Source organism: Callorhinchus milii, unplaced genomic scaffold (assembly GCF_018977255.1).
Source record: "Callorhinchus milii isolate IMCB2004 unplaced genomic scaffold, IMCB_Cmil_1.0 Scaffold2, whole genome shotgun sequence".
In the NCBI taxonomy this organism is placed as follows: domain Eukaryota; kingdom Metazoa; phylum Chordata; class Chondrichthyes; order Chimaeriformes; family Callorhinchidae; genus Callorhinchus; species Callorhinchus milii.
The window spans coordinates 72,123,392-72,137,202 of NW_024704743.1; the positions used below are offsets into that span (position 1 = coordinate 72,123,392).

A 13,811-nucleotide genomic window follows, 5' to 3' on the forward strand; every position below is an offset into this window, starting at 1 on the left:
AATCATAATGTTTTTATGAGAATAATTTTGTATTGTTTACCACTTTGAGCAGATAGTGCAATTAGAATTGAGAATTAACTTGAAGTGGGCTGAATTTGATTTTACAGTGTGGTCTATCAAGCATCATATTTGAACATAATGCATAATAGTCCAAATTCAGCCCACTTATAGTATGTACCATAGGTAAACATGTCTAAAAAGGAAATGGCAGTGCTTTGGGACGTATATCCTCACATGAAAGACACAAACCAAATGCAAGGATTATTATTATAATTGGGGCACTTTCAATTCCCTCTGTATCAATATTACCTGTAATGGAGTCCTGCAGCTGAGTGGTTAGAGCGCTCGCCTTGCAAGCGAGAGACCTGGGTTCAATTCCCAGCAGGGCAAAATGTTGGGCAAGTTTCCTTACTCCCCACACCTCTGTTTACCTAGCAGTAACTAGGAACCTGGTTGTTAATCGATTTGTGGATTGCTTTTCCGGGGATAATATCCCTAAAAAAAACCATAATAATTTGGTCACTCAATCCACAACTGTTTGAGACACTGCTGTGCGCAATTGACTGGTGCGTTTTGTCCACAAATATACAGTCAATTCACTTTACAGTATATTCTGTGAAGCACTTTGAGACATTTAGAATACGTAAAAAGTGCTATATCAAATGCAAGGATTTTTATTATATTATTACACATGAAACAAAATACAGTGTATATGGCACAGAATAGACCCCTATATCTTCTAAATTCCACTTGTTAATTTTAATTTTATTTTTGTAAATTAAATCACTAGTATGAGAAAGTTAGAATTTATCGCACAGATGGATCATATCGTGCTGTTGAACTCCGACATGGAAATAATACTACAGTGCAGCAGATTATGGAAGGCATGCGGCTATCGCCTGGAATCCAGCAGTACTTTACCATCTGGATCTGCTCTGAGAACCTCAGTAAGAACATTAGTACATGTTATTTTCAGTTAACTTGTTAAAGTAATAATACTGTTTGTCTGCTGTTTGGAATATTTTTGTTCATTGTTTTCGGCTGCAAAGATGGTGACTCCGAATTGTTTCCATATTTTACTGTGGATTTTTTAAGCTAAATTTTTAATTTCCCTTATGGCGATGTGCAATATTTCTCAACCAAGCAAATAACAAAGGGTCTGTTCCTTGGATTTTCCCAATGTTTATCTTAGCTAATACTAATAGTTGTGTTGTGAGAGCAATTATAAATTAATTGCTTCATCTTGGGTTCAGTTGGAATAACTACATAAGGCAATAACAGGAGGAAAGGATGTTTTCACCAGACCATGTCATCTTTTTGGTGTATTCCATCATACAGAACAATTTAGTATATTTTTAGTTGCTATTACATTTCTGTTTCAGCGCCTTGGGACAGCCTCCCAATGTGAAAGGTACATTACAAATGTAATATATTGTTGTTTGTTGTTCTGATTAGTTATGGGTGTTTGTTCATCAGAGTGGTATATTTCGCTTTTCATTAAATCCAGGTTTGCAGCTGAAGCCATACCACAAATCCTTGCAGCATCTTCGAGACTGGCCAGACATCGTGGCAGAGCTGACGAACCTCGATCCCCACAAGGAAAAGCCACAACTCTTCTTGTGTAGGGATGTGCGACTCTTGTTAGAAACTGAAAGGAAGGTTAGCACTGATATATGTTGCTTTATTAGTAGCAAACATTTCCTTTAAAAATTGGGAACAACAATTGTATAGCACCTTGCACATCGGGAGGACGTCCCAAGGTGCTGAACAGTCAGTGTTTCAGACTTGTGCTGGTGGTCGGGATCAGGGAGGGTGGAGGTCAGGCGGAGGAAGCAGAGTGATCAAAAGCACGGTCGAAGAATAGGGTCTTGAGATGGGTCTTGAAGAAGGCAAGGGAGGGCGCAAGGCGGGATGGAGTTCCAGAGGGCGGGGGGAGGAGAGGCAGAAGGCTCAGCCGCCAATGGTGTCTGGCAGACATTCTGTGAGGACAGCAGTGGTCTTGGAGTCGAGGGTGGAGGCAGAGAGGTAGAGTTGGGTGTCATCTGCATACATGTGGAAGTTGACCCCATGACTGCGGATGATGTCACCAAGAGGGAGCATATAGATATTGAAGAAGAGAGGATCAAGGACAGAGCCCTGAGGAATGTCGTTCTACTCCAAAACAATCTTGGAGGCCAAGGACAACCCCGGACTCCTCTATCACCAACTGTCTCCTCCGCCCACCCTCTCATGTGATTTAGCAGAGGCACAAGATGTTGCTGGAGCTAGAGGAGAAACCGTTTGTGGAGATGAAGTGGAGGCGGTGTGACAGAACCATTCAAGGACAGAACCATGAAGGTTGAGGAGAGGAGGTGGAGGAGGATAGAGTGGTCAGTGGTATCGTTACCACTGATGGACCATTAAGTTCGATTTAAGCCAGGTGCGTTCAGCAACACGCACCTGTGCTTTAAGGGGGTGGAGGTGGTTGGTGTATCATGGAGACTTTCGTGAGTAAGAGACGGTTCGGGGGGTGAAGGAAGCAAGGGAATCAAGAGTGGTAGAGTGGGAACTGTGGAGAAGAGTGATGGAGGAGGATAGGTCATTGCGAGAGGAAGCCCAGAGTGGGAGGAGTTCAGATGACGCCAAGGCAGTGGAGAGGTTTTTTTCCAGGGACGGAAGGAGATGGAGGTGGTTTGGGTGGTGGTGGGGAGAGGGATTGAGGAGTTAAGGGAGATGAAGTGATGGTTTGAGATTGCTTTGTTGATGCTGGTGAGGTCTGAGACAGTGAGGCCCCGAGTGATCACTAGGTTGAGGGGATGACAGCAGTCGTGGATTGGGGAGAGATGTGGAGGGAGAGGTTGATGGAGGAGATAAGGGAGGAGAAGTCAGCAGAGGTAGAGCAGTAGGGGGTGAAGTGAAGGTTGAAGTCACCTAGGATGAGGAGGTGTTCAGAGGGAGAGGGAAGAATAGGGTGGAGATGGCGGGAAGGAAAGTGGGAAAGGCTTTGGGAGGCGATAGATAATGCGAATTTTATCTATTCTCAGGAACACAAGTTGCTGCCTTTTTGCTTAACGTACTTTCACTCTTAAAGTATACCTTTTGCCAACCTAATAATATTAGCAATTTGGATGATGTAGAAAAGTGAGAGGGTGTTTTTTAATCCACCATTGGTGTTATTCTACTGTGTTTGCTAAATATAGCAAATCTTTAGATGTTTGCTTATAGCAGGATTTTTACACTCAGTGCACATTAGAGATTCACTACCATAGTGAACAAAGCAGATTAACCTGGAATTCTTTCATGCTGGTCCATTTCCACTGTAAAAATGCCCCTTTCCATGGAACTGTTGACATAATGGCTCTACCATTGCTGAATGACAAATCATGTTGTGGTATTCTTATCAGTGAAGATAAATTACATTTTCACTGCTCTGTTATCGTCAAGACGGTGTCATAAAATAGTTTCATCTAGTTTTTTGAGGAAGGAAAACCAGCTTAATTTTAAATTTGAAAGATGGTATGCCACAGCTGGCAGTGATTAACGTTTTATATTCATGCAGATGGTGATGATTGAGCAGCCTGCCTGACTCAATGGGACACATTACTGGAGAGTCAGGATTATTCTTACTTAGCTGAAAATTCTGTTGGGTAACCTCCGAATGAGTAGGGCAAGCAGTAGGAAGTAAGGCAGTACGAAGGTGCATGATTTTAAGTTTTTCCAATTACATTAGTACTTTGGAAATCCAAATGCATTGATAATTGCCAACCCCTACTTTTGTTCTCTAGGCATGGGCAGAGCTGCATTGCTTTTTGTTTGCATGTGTTCTAGGGTAAAGACTGCAGAACTAGCAAATAGAAACTCTTCTATGAATTCTCATAGATGGAACCTGAGACTTAAGGTGGCAAGTCCCCCAAAAATAGTAATTGCTGCGGAGAACTTTGAGGTGTTTTGGCATGACAGAAGGTATTATAAAAACAGAATTTCATTCTTTCTGCTGTATGTGCATGTATATTTATTTCTACATTGTTTATCACAGGTGGATGATCCATTGGCTATCCTAATTCTATTTGATGAGGCACGTAATAACTTGCTGAAAGGGTTTTACCCATGTTCTGACACTCAACTTATAACATTGGCTGGCCTCCTCCTTCAAATCATTTACGGAAATTATGAAAGCAAGAAACATAAACAGGGATTCCTCAAGTGAGTACATCTAAGTGGTAAATGTAAATAGATTAAATTAAAGGGCATTTCAGCTGAAGCACTTTCAGCAACTCTCACTGATACTCTGTTGATCCGTCACTTCATAGTCTGGAGAAGGATGTTTTGATTATTTAACAAGCAGACCAGTTTTGAAAAGTTACATTGAAAAATGCCTTTTAATTGATGTCTTGATTATTAGAAACGAAGACTTTGATAAATGAGAAAAATCCCAGGTTTTACTGAAAAGTGTAGTGACTGTGGATTTGTAAGAGAATATCATAGCCAATTTGAGCATAATAATGTCCCACAAACAGCCTAAAATGAAATAACCAATTTTATTTGGAGGATTGTTTCATAGGACACTTGGCGAAACTCCTTCCTTTTTTTGAAATAGTGCCATCTTAAGGATCACCCAAACAGGCAAACAGATCTCAGTTTATTGTCTCATCCAAAGGACACCTCTAACAGTGCAGCGCTCCCTCAACACTGCATTGGAATATCAGCCTAGACTATAAACTCAAATCTTGATATGGAGCTGGAACCCACAATAGGCGGGAGTGCTACCAACTGAGCCAGGCTGACACCTATATTTTTAGGAGATCTTAGAAATGTTGAGTAAGTAGCCCCTATTTCAACTCCGGTTATTTCTTGAATTGTTCCGGTGTGGGAGATGTAGGTTATGGGCAGCCCAGACTGGCTTTTCCTTCTCCGTGAGCTAGAACATTCTGGAATTGAAGGAAATACCACTACTTATGCCAGAATAGCTATTAATAGACCCATTACTTGCAGTTAACAGCACATCACGGCTTCGTCTGCAATAGATTGATTACAAGGAAGTAATTCATCAAGGAGTTGAGATGATGACTTACACCAAGAGGGTGAAGCTCCAGTGATTAATTAGCTATAATAATGTCCTGGAGTATATGACTTGTGAGATGGTTCTACACCCTTAATTTGTACACCCACGATTTGGCTCGATCCCCGTCGCAGAGTGTACTGGGTGGCCTCTTTAATCAATTCTCACTAATGTGTGCAAGAACTTATTGCTTAATATTTCTTGCTAATTGAAAATGAACAGAGAGCTCGAATGAGACACGGTTAAGAACACTCAATGGTATTTTTATTATGGTTTGGTCAGAATCCTAAACTCCTCAAAAATAGTTCTCAATTTATTTTGACAAATAACAATAAATTACACAACTATGAATTATACAAATAACTAATCAACTTTAACAAATACTAGCTGGAAATCTATTAAATATGAGGTTAATATATGTGCACTGAACCAACTCTTGACTCAGAGGGTTTGTGCCTCTAGGCAGTCAAGACACTTATCTTTCAGATGTTACCAAGTAAAAGCGAAGCCAAGCACTTGGTGTTTGTTCTTTTATGGGCATTGAGCCCCTTCCCGAATCCACATACGCAAATTATAGTCAGACGTTGTGACACCACAAGTGTCACCCACAACTTTAAATACATAAAAGATGTAAGTGACCCAATAGGGAAACAATGCACTTTTGTATCCACTTATGCAAGCTGTAAATATTTAGACTTGATGGTACAGGAAACATCCCAAACAACTTTAAATACATAAATGATGCATCCAAAGGGTCACCCAGACTGGCCAATGCTTCTAGTGAACACATAAGCCCTACAGAACACAGTCTAAAGAACAGACAGGTACAGAAACAAAGGGGTGACTGTAACACAGTTACAGAGATATAATTCTTTCTGTACTCCAAAATTGTTGTTGCTTTTAGTCATCTTACCACCCCCCCCACCAGCTCCCAACCCAGCTTATGCCCATCTCGTGTTGTTAAGCACTTTGAGAAGTTATCCTGACATGAAAGGCACAATATAAATGTAAACTGTATTGCATAATTGTATTTTCTTTATATTGAATATCTAGGTTATTTCACAAACTTTTGTTCTAAAGCATCCTTCACTATTCATCTGCAATGTTAAAATGACTTTTTGTCTAACCTATTAAGTGAAAATCAATGTATTATTCATCTCTTAACCCTATTTATTATTTTTAGTGAAGAAAATCTAAAATGTATATTGCCATGTACCAAATTCAAAAGCAAGGGTCCACATTGGATTGGTAGGATTCTTCACGAATACAAGGTCAGTTTAAAAAAAACTTTCATTAATTTATAAATTGATAAAATTAGCTGATCATAAATTTACATTAGAATCTAGCAATTTAATTTGACAGTTTCACAGAAAATTTATTTATTTAATTTATGTTTCCGGTGTAGATTCAGTTTGGGAAATCTTTCCAAAATATTTGTACAGCTAACATCAGAGAATACATATCTTTATGAAATGTACATGTTTGTTTGGTATAGGTATTTCAGTTTTGATATTAAGGTGAGACTATTGTACTTACTAGGTTTTGCAGCATTGATGCATTATTAGAATAAAACGCAGTATGTTGATATATAAAGGAAGAGCCTATTACTGCTGGGCTATTTTTCTGATAGCTCTGTTTTTCAACTGAGCTAGTTCTATCAATATGGTTAGAATTTTAGTTCACTAATTATTTCAGTGTCCTAACTCAACCTACGTTTGAGATTGGTGCATTACTTTGCATGGGAGTCTTAGGTTCTCTCCTCACATGGTGAACTGGGTCATTGGCCCATGTAGTGGAAGATATGTGTAGAGAAACGGCACTTTCCCAGTACAGGGTGTAACTCTTCCTGCTGTTGTGCATTTTCCAACACTGAATCAAAGCAACAACAAAATTACATTTATAGAGCGTCTTTCAAGTCGGGAGGACGTCCCAAGGCGCTGGACAGGGTGAGGGAAGGCAGAGAGGTGAGAGGGTGACTGAAGGCACAATCGAAGAGGAGGGTCTTGAGAACAGCCTTGAAGGAGACAAGGGAGGCAGCGAGGCGAAGGGACTGTGGGATGGAGTTCCAGAGTGAGGGGGCGGAGAGGCTGAAAGCTCAGCCACTGATGGTAGGGCGGGTCAGGCGGGAGACATGGAGCAGCCGGAGCCCGCTGAATGGAGGGAGCGGGCAGGTTGGTAGGGAGTCAGCAGGTCAGAGAGGTATGAGGGGCCGAGGCCATGGGTGGCCTTGAAAGTGAGGACGAGGATTTTGAATTTGCTCCTCTGGGGGATGGGGAGCCAGGTGGAGTCGGGCGAGGGTGGGAGTGATGGGGTCACGGAGCCTGGGCGTGAGAGTACACAAGCTGCAGAGTTTTGGATGGTCTGCAGTTTGTGAAGGGAAGAGTTGGAAGGCCGATGAGGAGGGCGTTGCCATAATCCAAGGAAGCCAAGGGAGGGGGCGAGGTGGAGGAACTGCAGGATGGAGTTCCAGAGGGTGGGGGTAGAGTGGCAGAAGGCCCGCCTGCCAATAGTGGGGCGAGCGAGGAAGGGGATGTGAAGCAGGCTGGAGCCCGCTGAGCGGAGGGAGCGAGCAGTATGGTAGGGAGGGTTAGGAGGTCACAGAGGTAGGGGGGAGAAATACCGTAGAGGGCTTTGAAGTTGAGGACCAGAATCTTGAACTGTGTAATGGGAAGCCAGTGGAGTCGGGTGAGGATGGGGTTGATAGGGTCGCGAAACCTAGTACGACAGAGAACATGGGCTGCAGAGTTCTGGATGATCTTAGTAAGATGCTGTCAGCACCTGAGGTGAGGAGGCGGTGACGGGAGCCAATCAGGAGATATTTACATGAGTAAATATACAACAACAAATTGCATTTCACAAAGTAGCAAAGATGGAGTAGGAGTGTTATCACTGACCCAACCACTCAGTTGGTGACTTTAACGTAGCATTTGGGAGAAGGGGGGATATGAAAAAATAAGAGAATAGGAGGGCAGGAAATCCGAAAGCTATTTTTATCTTACAGTTTGCATTTTCTAATCACAATTATTGTGATCGTTTAACAGAGTCTTAGCAGTCGTGAAGGGATCAGTAAAGAGATGCACCACCTTCAGCGTCTCTTCCTGCAGATTTGCTGGGAGTTTCCAACCTATGGAGCAGCCTTTTTCACGGGGCAAGTTTATACCAAAGCAAGCTCTAGTAGCCATAAAGTGGTCAAAGTATATGTTGGTGTAAATACAAAGGGTCTGCATCTCGTGAACATGGAGACTAAGGTAAAGTGATTGTACAAAAACTTTGGACTATTAGTAAGAATGTTTTCTCCCAAGATGAGCGGTAATCTCACTATTAAATTGATTCAGCAACTAAATAAAGTTCCATTCACCTAGCACACAAAGCGTATTACTGGCTCTTTAAGTATTAATAATACAGCAAAGTTAAGGCCAAGTGAAGTCCCTGTTTAAGAGCAAGAACATTCTGCCCATTTTGATATTCTGGTTATGAATATTTTACATCTTAGAAACTACTGGTAATTATTAGCCATCTTTGTTTGCTTGTTTCACATTCTCTTGATCCTTCACAAGTACAGTATTTTCAGATCAGCCTGACAACAGTTATATCTTGCGAACAATTCAATAAGTATTTTTGTGATACCTCACTTGGGGCACATCAGCATTGGAACACTACCTATTTTGCATCCAAAGTTGCATTGAACATTCTGAACATTTCTGAGGAACAGAGTAAAATTATTTTTTTTTGTTCAGCTATCGAGTGTCTGATACATGCGGAAATCAGTCACCGTGCTTGAGGGTATCCAAACCAAACTGAGAGTTACATGCACACGTGACAATTCCAGAGATGTTTATTGGAATGGAATGTGCACTCTCTCCCTGGAGGGACACATCCTCTGCTTACCCAATTCCAGACTGCTATCAGCCGTGTCAGGCTGACACACTGAGCCAGGCTGTAATCTTGTGCCCACTCTCCACCCAAAAGGGTGAGCAGGCAACCTCCTCCTCCTTCTCTTGTCGATTACGCTTTATAACTGACTCCAAGGAATTATACAGAGGTGGCTTGGGACTGACTTTTGGTAATATTTTGCTGCTATAACTCCACCCTCAAAATAAACTTCCCTTGTCCCATTTCTGCTCTCAAACTACAGTCCCATCTCTAGCCTTCAAACCCTGCACTGCCCAGCGCCTTAGGATGTCCTCCTGATATGAAAGGCACTATATTAATACAATTTGTTGTTGTATATTTACTTACGTAAATATCTCCTGATTGGCTCCAGTCAGCACCTCTTCACCTCAGGCGCTGACAGCATCACCATCCACGGTTGCACACTTCACCTTACTGAGCCAGTCTGGAACCTTGGGGTCTTGTTTGACCCTCAACTGTCCTTTCTACCCCACATCTGCTCCATGAGCCGCTCTGCCTTCCCCCACCTCTGCAAAGTCGCCCGGCTCCGCCACTGTCTCACACCGCAGGCCGCCGAAACCCTCATACACGCTTTCATTACATCAAGGCCGACTATGCAAACTCACTGCTTGTCGGCCTCCCCAACTCCTCCCTCCATATAGGTTGAGATCATCCAGAACTCTGCAGCCTGTGTCCTCTCCCACACTAGGCTTTGCGACCCTATCACCCCCATCCTCGCCCAACTCCACTGGATTCCCATCACACAGAGGATACAGTTCAAGGTCCTGATCTTCAAAGCCCTCCACGGTCTTGCTCCCCCTACCTCTGCGACCTCCTAACCCCCCTACCATCCTGCTTGCTCTCTCCGCTCAGCGGGCTCCGGCCTGCTTCACGTCCGCTGCCTTGTTCACTCCACTATTGGTGGGCGGGCCTTCCGCCACTTTGCCCCCACCCTCTGGAACTCCAACCCACAGTCCCTCCGCCTCACCCTCTCTCTTGCCACCTTCAAGACCCATCTCAAGACCCTCCTCTTTGACCATGCTTTCGATCTGTAACTCTGTCTTGTCCAGCGCCTTGGGACATCCTCCCGATGTTACTTTACAAATGTAACTTTGTTGTTGTTGTTATGTGGATGTCTTACTCCCCGAATACATTTAGGATCATTTGCCTTCAGAGCCATTATCTACCACAATTTGTAAAGGGTTTTGCGAACTATATTTCAAGAGCTACACATGTAATTGGATTTAATGCACATTTAATGCATCGCTTTCTATCTCTTTTGTCAGGCTTTGCTGATCAGCCTAAAGTATGGCTCCCTCAAGTGGCAGTTGGGTGAAGGAGATGCCTATTTTCAGATTCACAGTTTGGAAAATAAAATGAGCCTTGTACTACACACAAAGCAGGTATGATTTGATCTTGAGTAGAGCTGAAGCAGAGGTGGACCTTTTCCATTTTAAAAAACGATTTTCTGTTGTGTTGCTTTAATTCATTTACTTAATAACCTTTGTCTAATATTATTTGTGATTTTCTTTGTGCCATGTAATTCCTTGTGATAATAAAATTCTTCATATCCTTGCGGACAAAGTTTGTTCATCAATTGCTCAGCAGGAAGATGAACCTTATAGGTCTCTAATCCAATCCCTACACTCTACTGAATTAATTGATCTCATCTGAGTTATATTATATTAGCCTCATTGCCTCTGGGCTAGAGAGGGAAAGAAGTAGGTGATGCTTCCTGTTTTTGATTGCTATTCCATTGCTGTGTAGATATTGAGAGCTATTCTCAATTTTGATCTTCCACAGTCCAATAGCAAAGGGGTACTCCCATTGTCTGTGCTCACAAGTAAAGAATGGACAAGGTACTGGATGGTAGTTGATACCAATGAACCCTGCCTCCCCAAATCCAGCTAATCCCAGAACTCTGCACCCTGCATACTCACCCACACTAAATTCCAAACCCCCATCACACCAGTTCTAGCCAGGCTCCACTGGCTCCCCAGCACCGAAAGGATTTTAAGACTCTCACACTCGTCTTCAAATCCCTTCATGCTCTGGCACTTCCCTACCTCTCCAACCTGCTTACTCCCTGGCTAATTGGCCCTTGTACCCAGATGGTGGCGTGGACACGGGGGACAAGCAGTAGCCAGAGCCAGTCGAGCGGAGGTAATAGGTAGTGGATTGAGCAGTCATTTCTGGAACTGAAGCACTTAGTTTATTGACTAACCTCTATTTTTTAAATCATTTGTTGCCACAATTGAACATGTTTACACGTAAGAAATTTTTGTTTGTGTGAGAGACAGAACAAGATTATATTTTAATATGAATCATGCTGTTCATTATTTTATGTCATTACAACACTTGTACTTGTTCTACAGTATTTTTCTGCATCTATTCTACAGGCAGGCTTGATCGTAAAGTTACTGATGAAGTTGAGTGGCCAATTGAGTGTAAATGAAAGAAATTTAGCGGAGAGATTTGGATACGGGTAACCATTAACCACAGAGATTCATCTGCCTCTACCAATCATAATTGTAGATCTACTCAGCCTCTGAATTGCCATGGATTACATAGACTCTTTGAAGACGCATCTTTTTGTTTAAACCTTGTAAGTAGTTTGGCTTTTGTGATATTTATACATATATGGAAAAATCATGTTTGATTTATTCCTTTTACTTTTAGCAAATACATAGTGGAGATTGATTACACACCTCTTCAAAGATTTGTTTCCAGATATCTATCTGCGGTGGTTATTTTTTTAACCTTGACCTTCAAGAGCAGTGCAATCATTGTTCACCAGCATGAGCTGTACTGTTAAAACAAATAATTTTGTAATTTTTTTAAAAAATCACTTATTTCTTGCTACTAGGTAAAAGAGCATGTTTATAATTGCTTTGACACACAATAACTTGTTAGTATTATTTTATAAAATGAGATGTTGATGTTATCAATCCAATAGCTGAAAAAAAATTGTGTTACTTTTCTTTTGAGCAGAAAAGGTCTGAAATGTACAGAGCAGATAATGTTTTTCTCTAATAAATTAATTATGTTTCTCCCATTTGGTAGCTTTCTGCCATGAACTTGCTGGATGAATGAAATTATTACTTGTTAATTAATAAATGAACCAGTTATAATGCTCCCAGTATAGTGCTTATATAGTGGACCAGAAGTGCGGTATGCTTCTGGCACTAACTGGTCAGCTTCCTTTGCATAGCTTGCAGGCAGAGAAGGCATCTGGTGGTGTCTATCTGCTGAAAACACTCATGAGAGCATTTGCTGACTTCCTGTGTGAGAGAAGTGACAACCCAGAAGCACTGCCGTTTAGAACCCTCCTTTATAATTTGTTGTGCAAGTTTATGGAATTCACTACCCCAGAAGGCTGTAGATGCTCAGTCCTTGAACATTTTCAAGGCTGAGACTGATAGATTTTTAAAAAATAGAGGGATATGGGGATAGGGCAGGTAATTAGAGTTAGGTCAGAAGATCAGCCATGATCTTATCGAATGGCCGGGCAGGCTCGAGGGTCTGAATGACCTACTGCTGCTCCTAATTATGTTCTTATGTTCTTTATGGACCCAAACCGCAATGGTTTCTGCTCAATCCTCACCTCCATGACCACTGTTGTTTAGCAGCTGACTGCCTGTTAAACATTAATTTCTAGATGAGCCTCAACTTTCTTCAGCTCAATCAACAAAAAAAAATTTCTATGCTATCCTGCTTCCTTCCCATCAACACCTCCTCATCTCACGCAATGACTCTATCGATTTCCCCGGTTGTTCCCTCCAACTCCCGGAGCCAGTGCACCAGCTCAACATTTTGTTTGAATCGGAACTCCTTCAAACCTTTCATCCAGAATCTAAGTTCACTTTCTTCCATCTCCGCAATGTCGGCCACGACCACTACCTCACCCCTAATGGAGCTGAAACTCTCATCTGTGCTTTGTGACCGACCTCCAGATTATTTTTATCACAATGCCCTGCTTACCAGCCTCCCTGGCTCCACCCTTCACAAACTCCAAACCGTCAGGATTTCTAACGCATATCCCCTCCTCACCCAACTTTGTTGCCTGCTTACCCCAGTGGTTCAATTTTAATATCGTCATCCTCCAGAACACCCCCAAAACCCCTGGGTCACTCCTTCCCTCTCTGCTTTCAAAGCTCACCTGATGATGTACTTTGACTATTCTTTCAGTCACCAACCCCTCAACACTCTAGCTTCTTCCAGCTGGGGACCTGCTCAGCCTTTCTAAAACAGCTTAAGGTGTTTTTCAAATGTGACGGGCACTATATTAGTGTAAATTGTTGTAGTAATAGTCCTCTCCTATTCCTTGTCTATATTTTCCTTGGTGCCTATAGAAAAACAAGTCTCACAATGTATTACGATATATAAAATGGTTTTTCATTCATCTACAACCTCATATTCCAGATGTAACATGTACTGTGCTTAGTAAGTGCTCTGTGCCATTTGCTTAATCATTAAACGGTTGTGATCAAAAAAGTGCTCCACAAATCCTAAGTCTGTGAGTGTACTGCTTAACCAGAGAGATGGAATAAAGTTATTTTTTACAGATTATCAGTGAGGTTATTTTGTTCCACCTGGGGGTTGGGCACTTGAGTGATTCAATTGCTAATAGACTGATGTGTGGGTTCTGAATGAGAATATGCACAGTTGAAGGGTTATATTCACATATGCCAATGAATCCCAATGCTACTTCTCAGCTTTCACCATCAATTCCACCATTTGCTGTTCAGGCTGCCTGACATAAAATTTTAGAATAAACATTAATTTTCAACTAAGCAAAACTGAATCCATACTCCTGAAATCTTAATTTATATCTTCAGCACCTAAAAGAGAGACTTCTCCAATGTTCTGTTTGCCAGCCCCC

General features: G+C 42.0%; 1 protein-coding gene across 1 annotated transcript in view; it reads left to right on the forward strand.

Annotated features, from left to right (window-relative positions):
• The window catches only part of krit1 (KRIT1 ankyrin repeat containing), a 30,306-nt gene extending 18,325 nt beyond the window's left edge, over positions 1 to 11,981 (forward strand). Inside the window, 7 exon segments of the mRNA XM_007897546.2 lie at positions 791 to 947; positions 1,508 to 1,659; positions 4,016 to 4,182; positions 6,222 to 6,309; positions 8,080 to 8,286; positions 10,216 to 10,332; positions 11,329 to 11,981. Of these exon segments, the coding sequence (XP_007895737.2) occupies positions 791 to 947; positions 1,508 to 1,659; positions 4,016 to 4,182; positions 6,222 to 6,309; positions 8,080 to 8,286; positions 10,216 to 10,332; positions 11,329 to 11,418 (978 nt within the window). The 3' untranslated portion in view covers positions 11,419 to 11,981.
• The last annotated feature ends 1,830 nt before the right edge of the window (positions 11,982 to 13,811 follow it).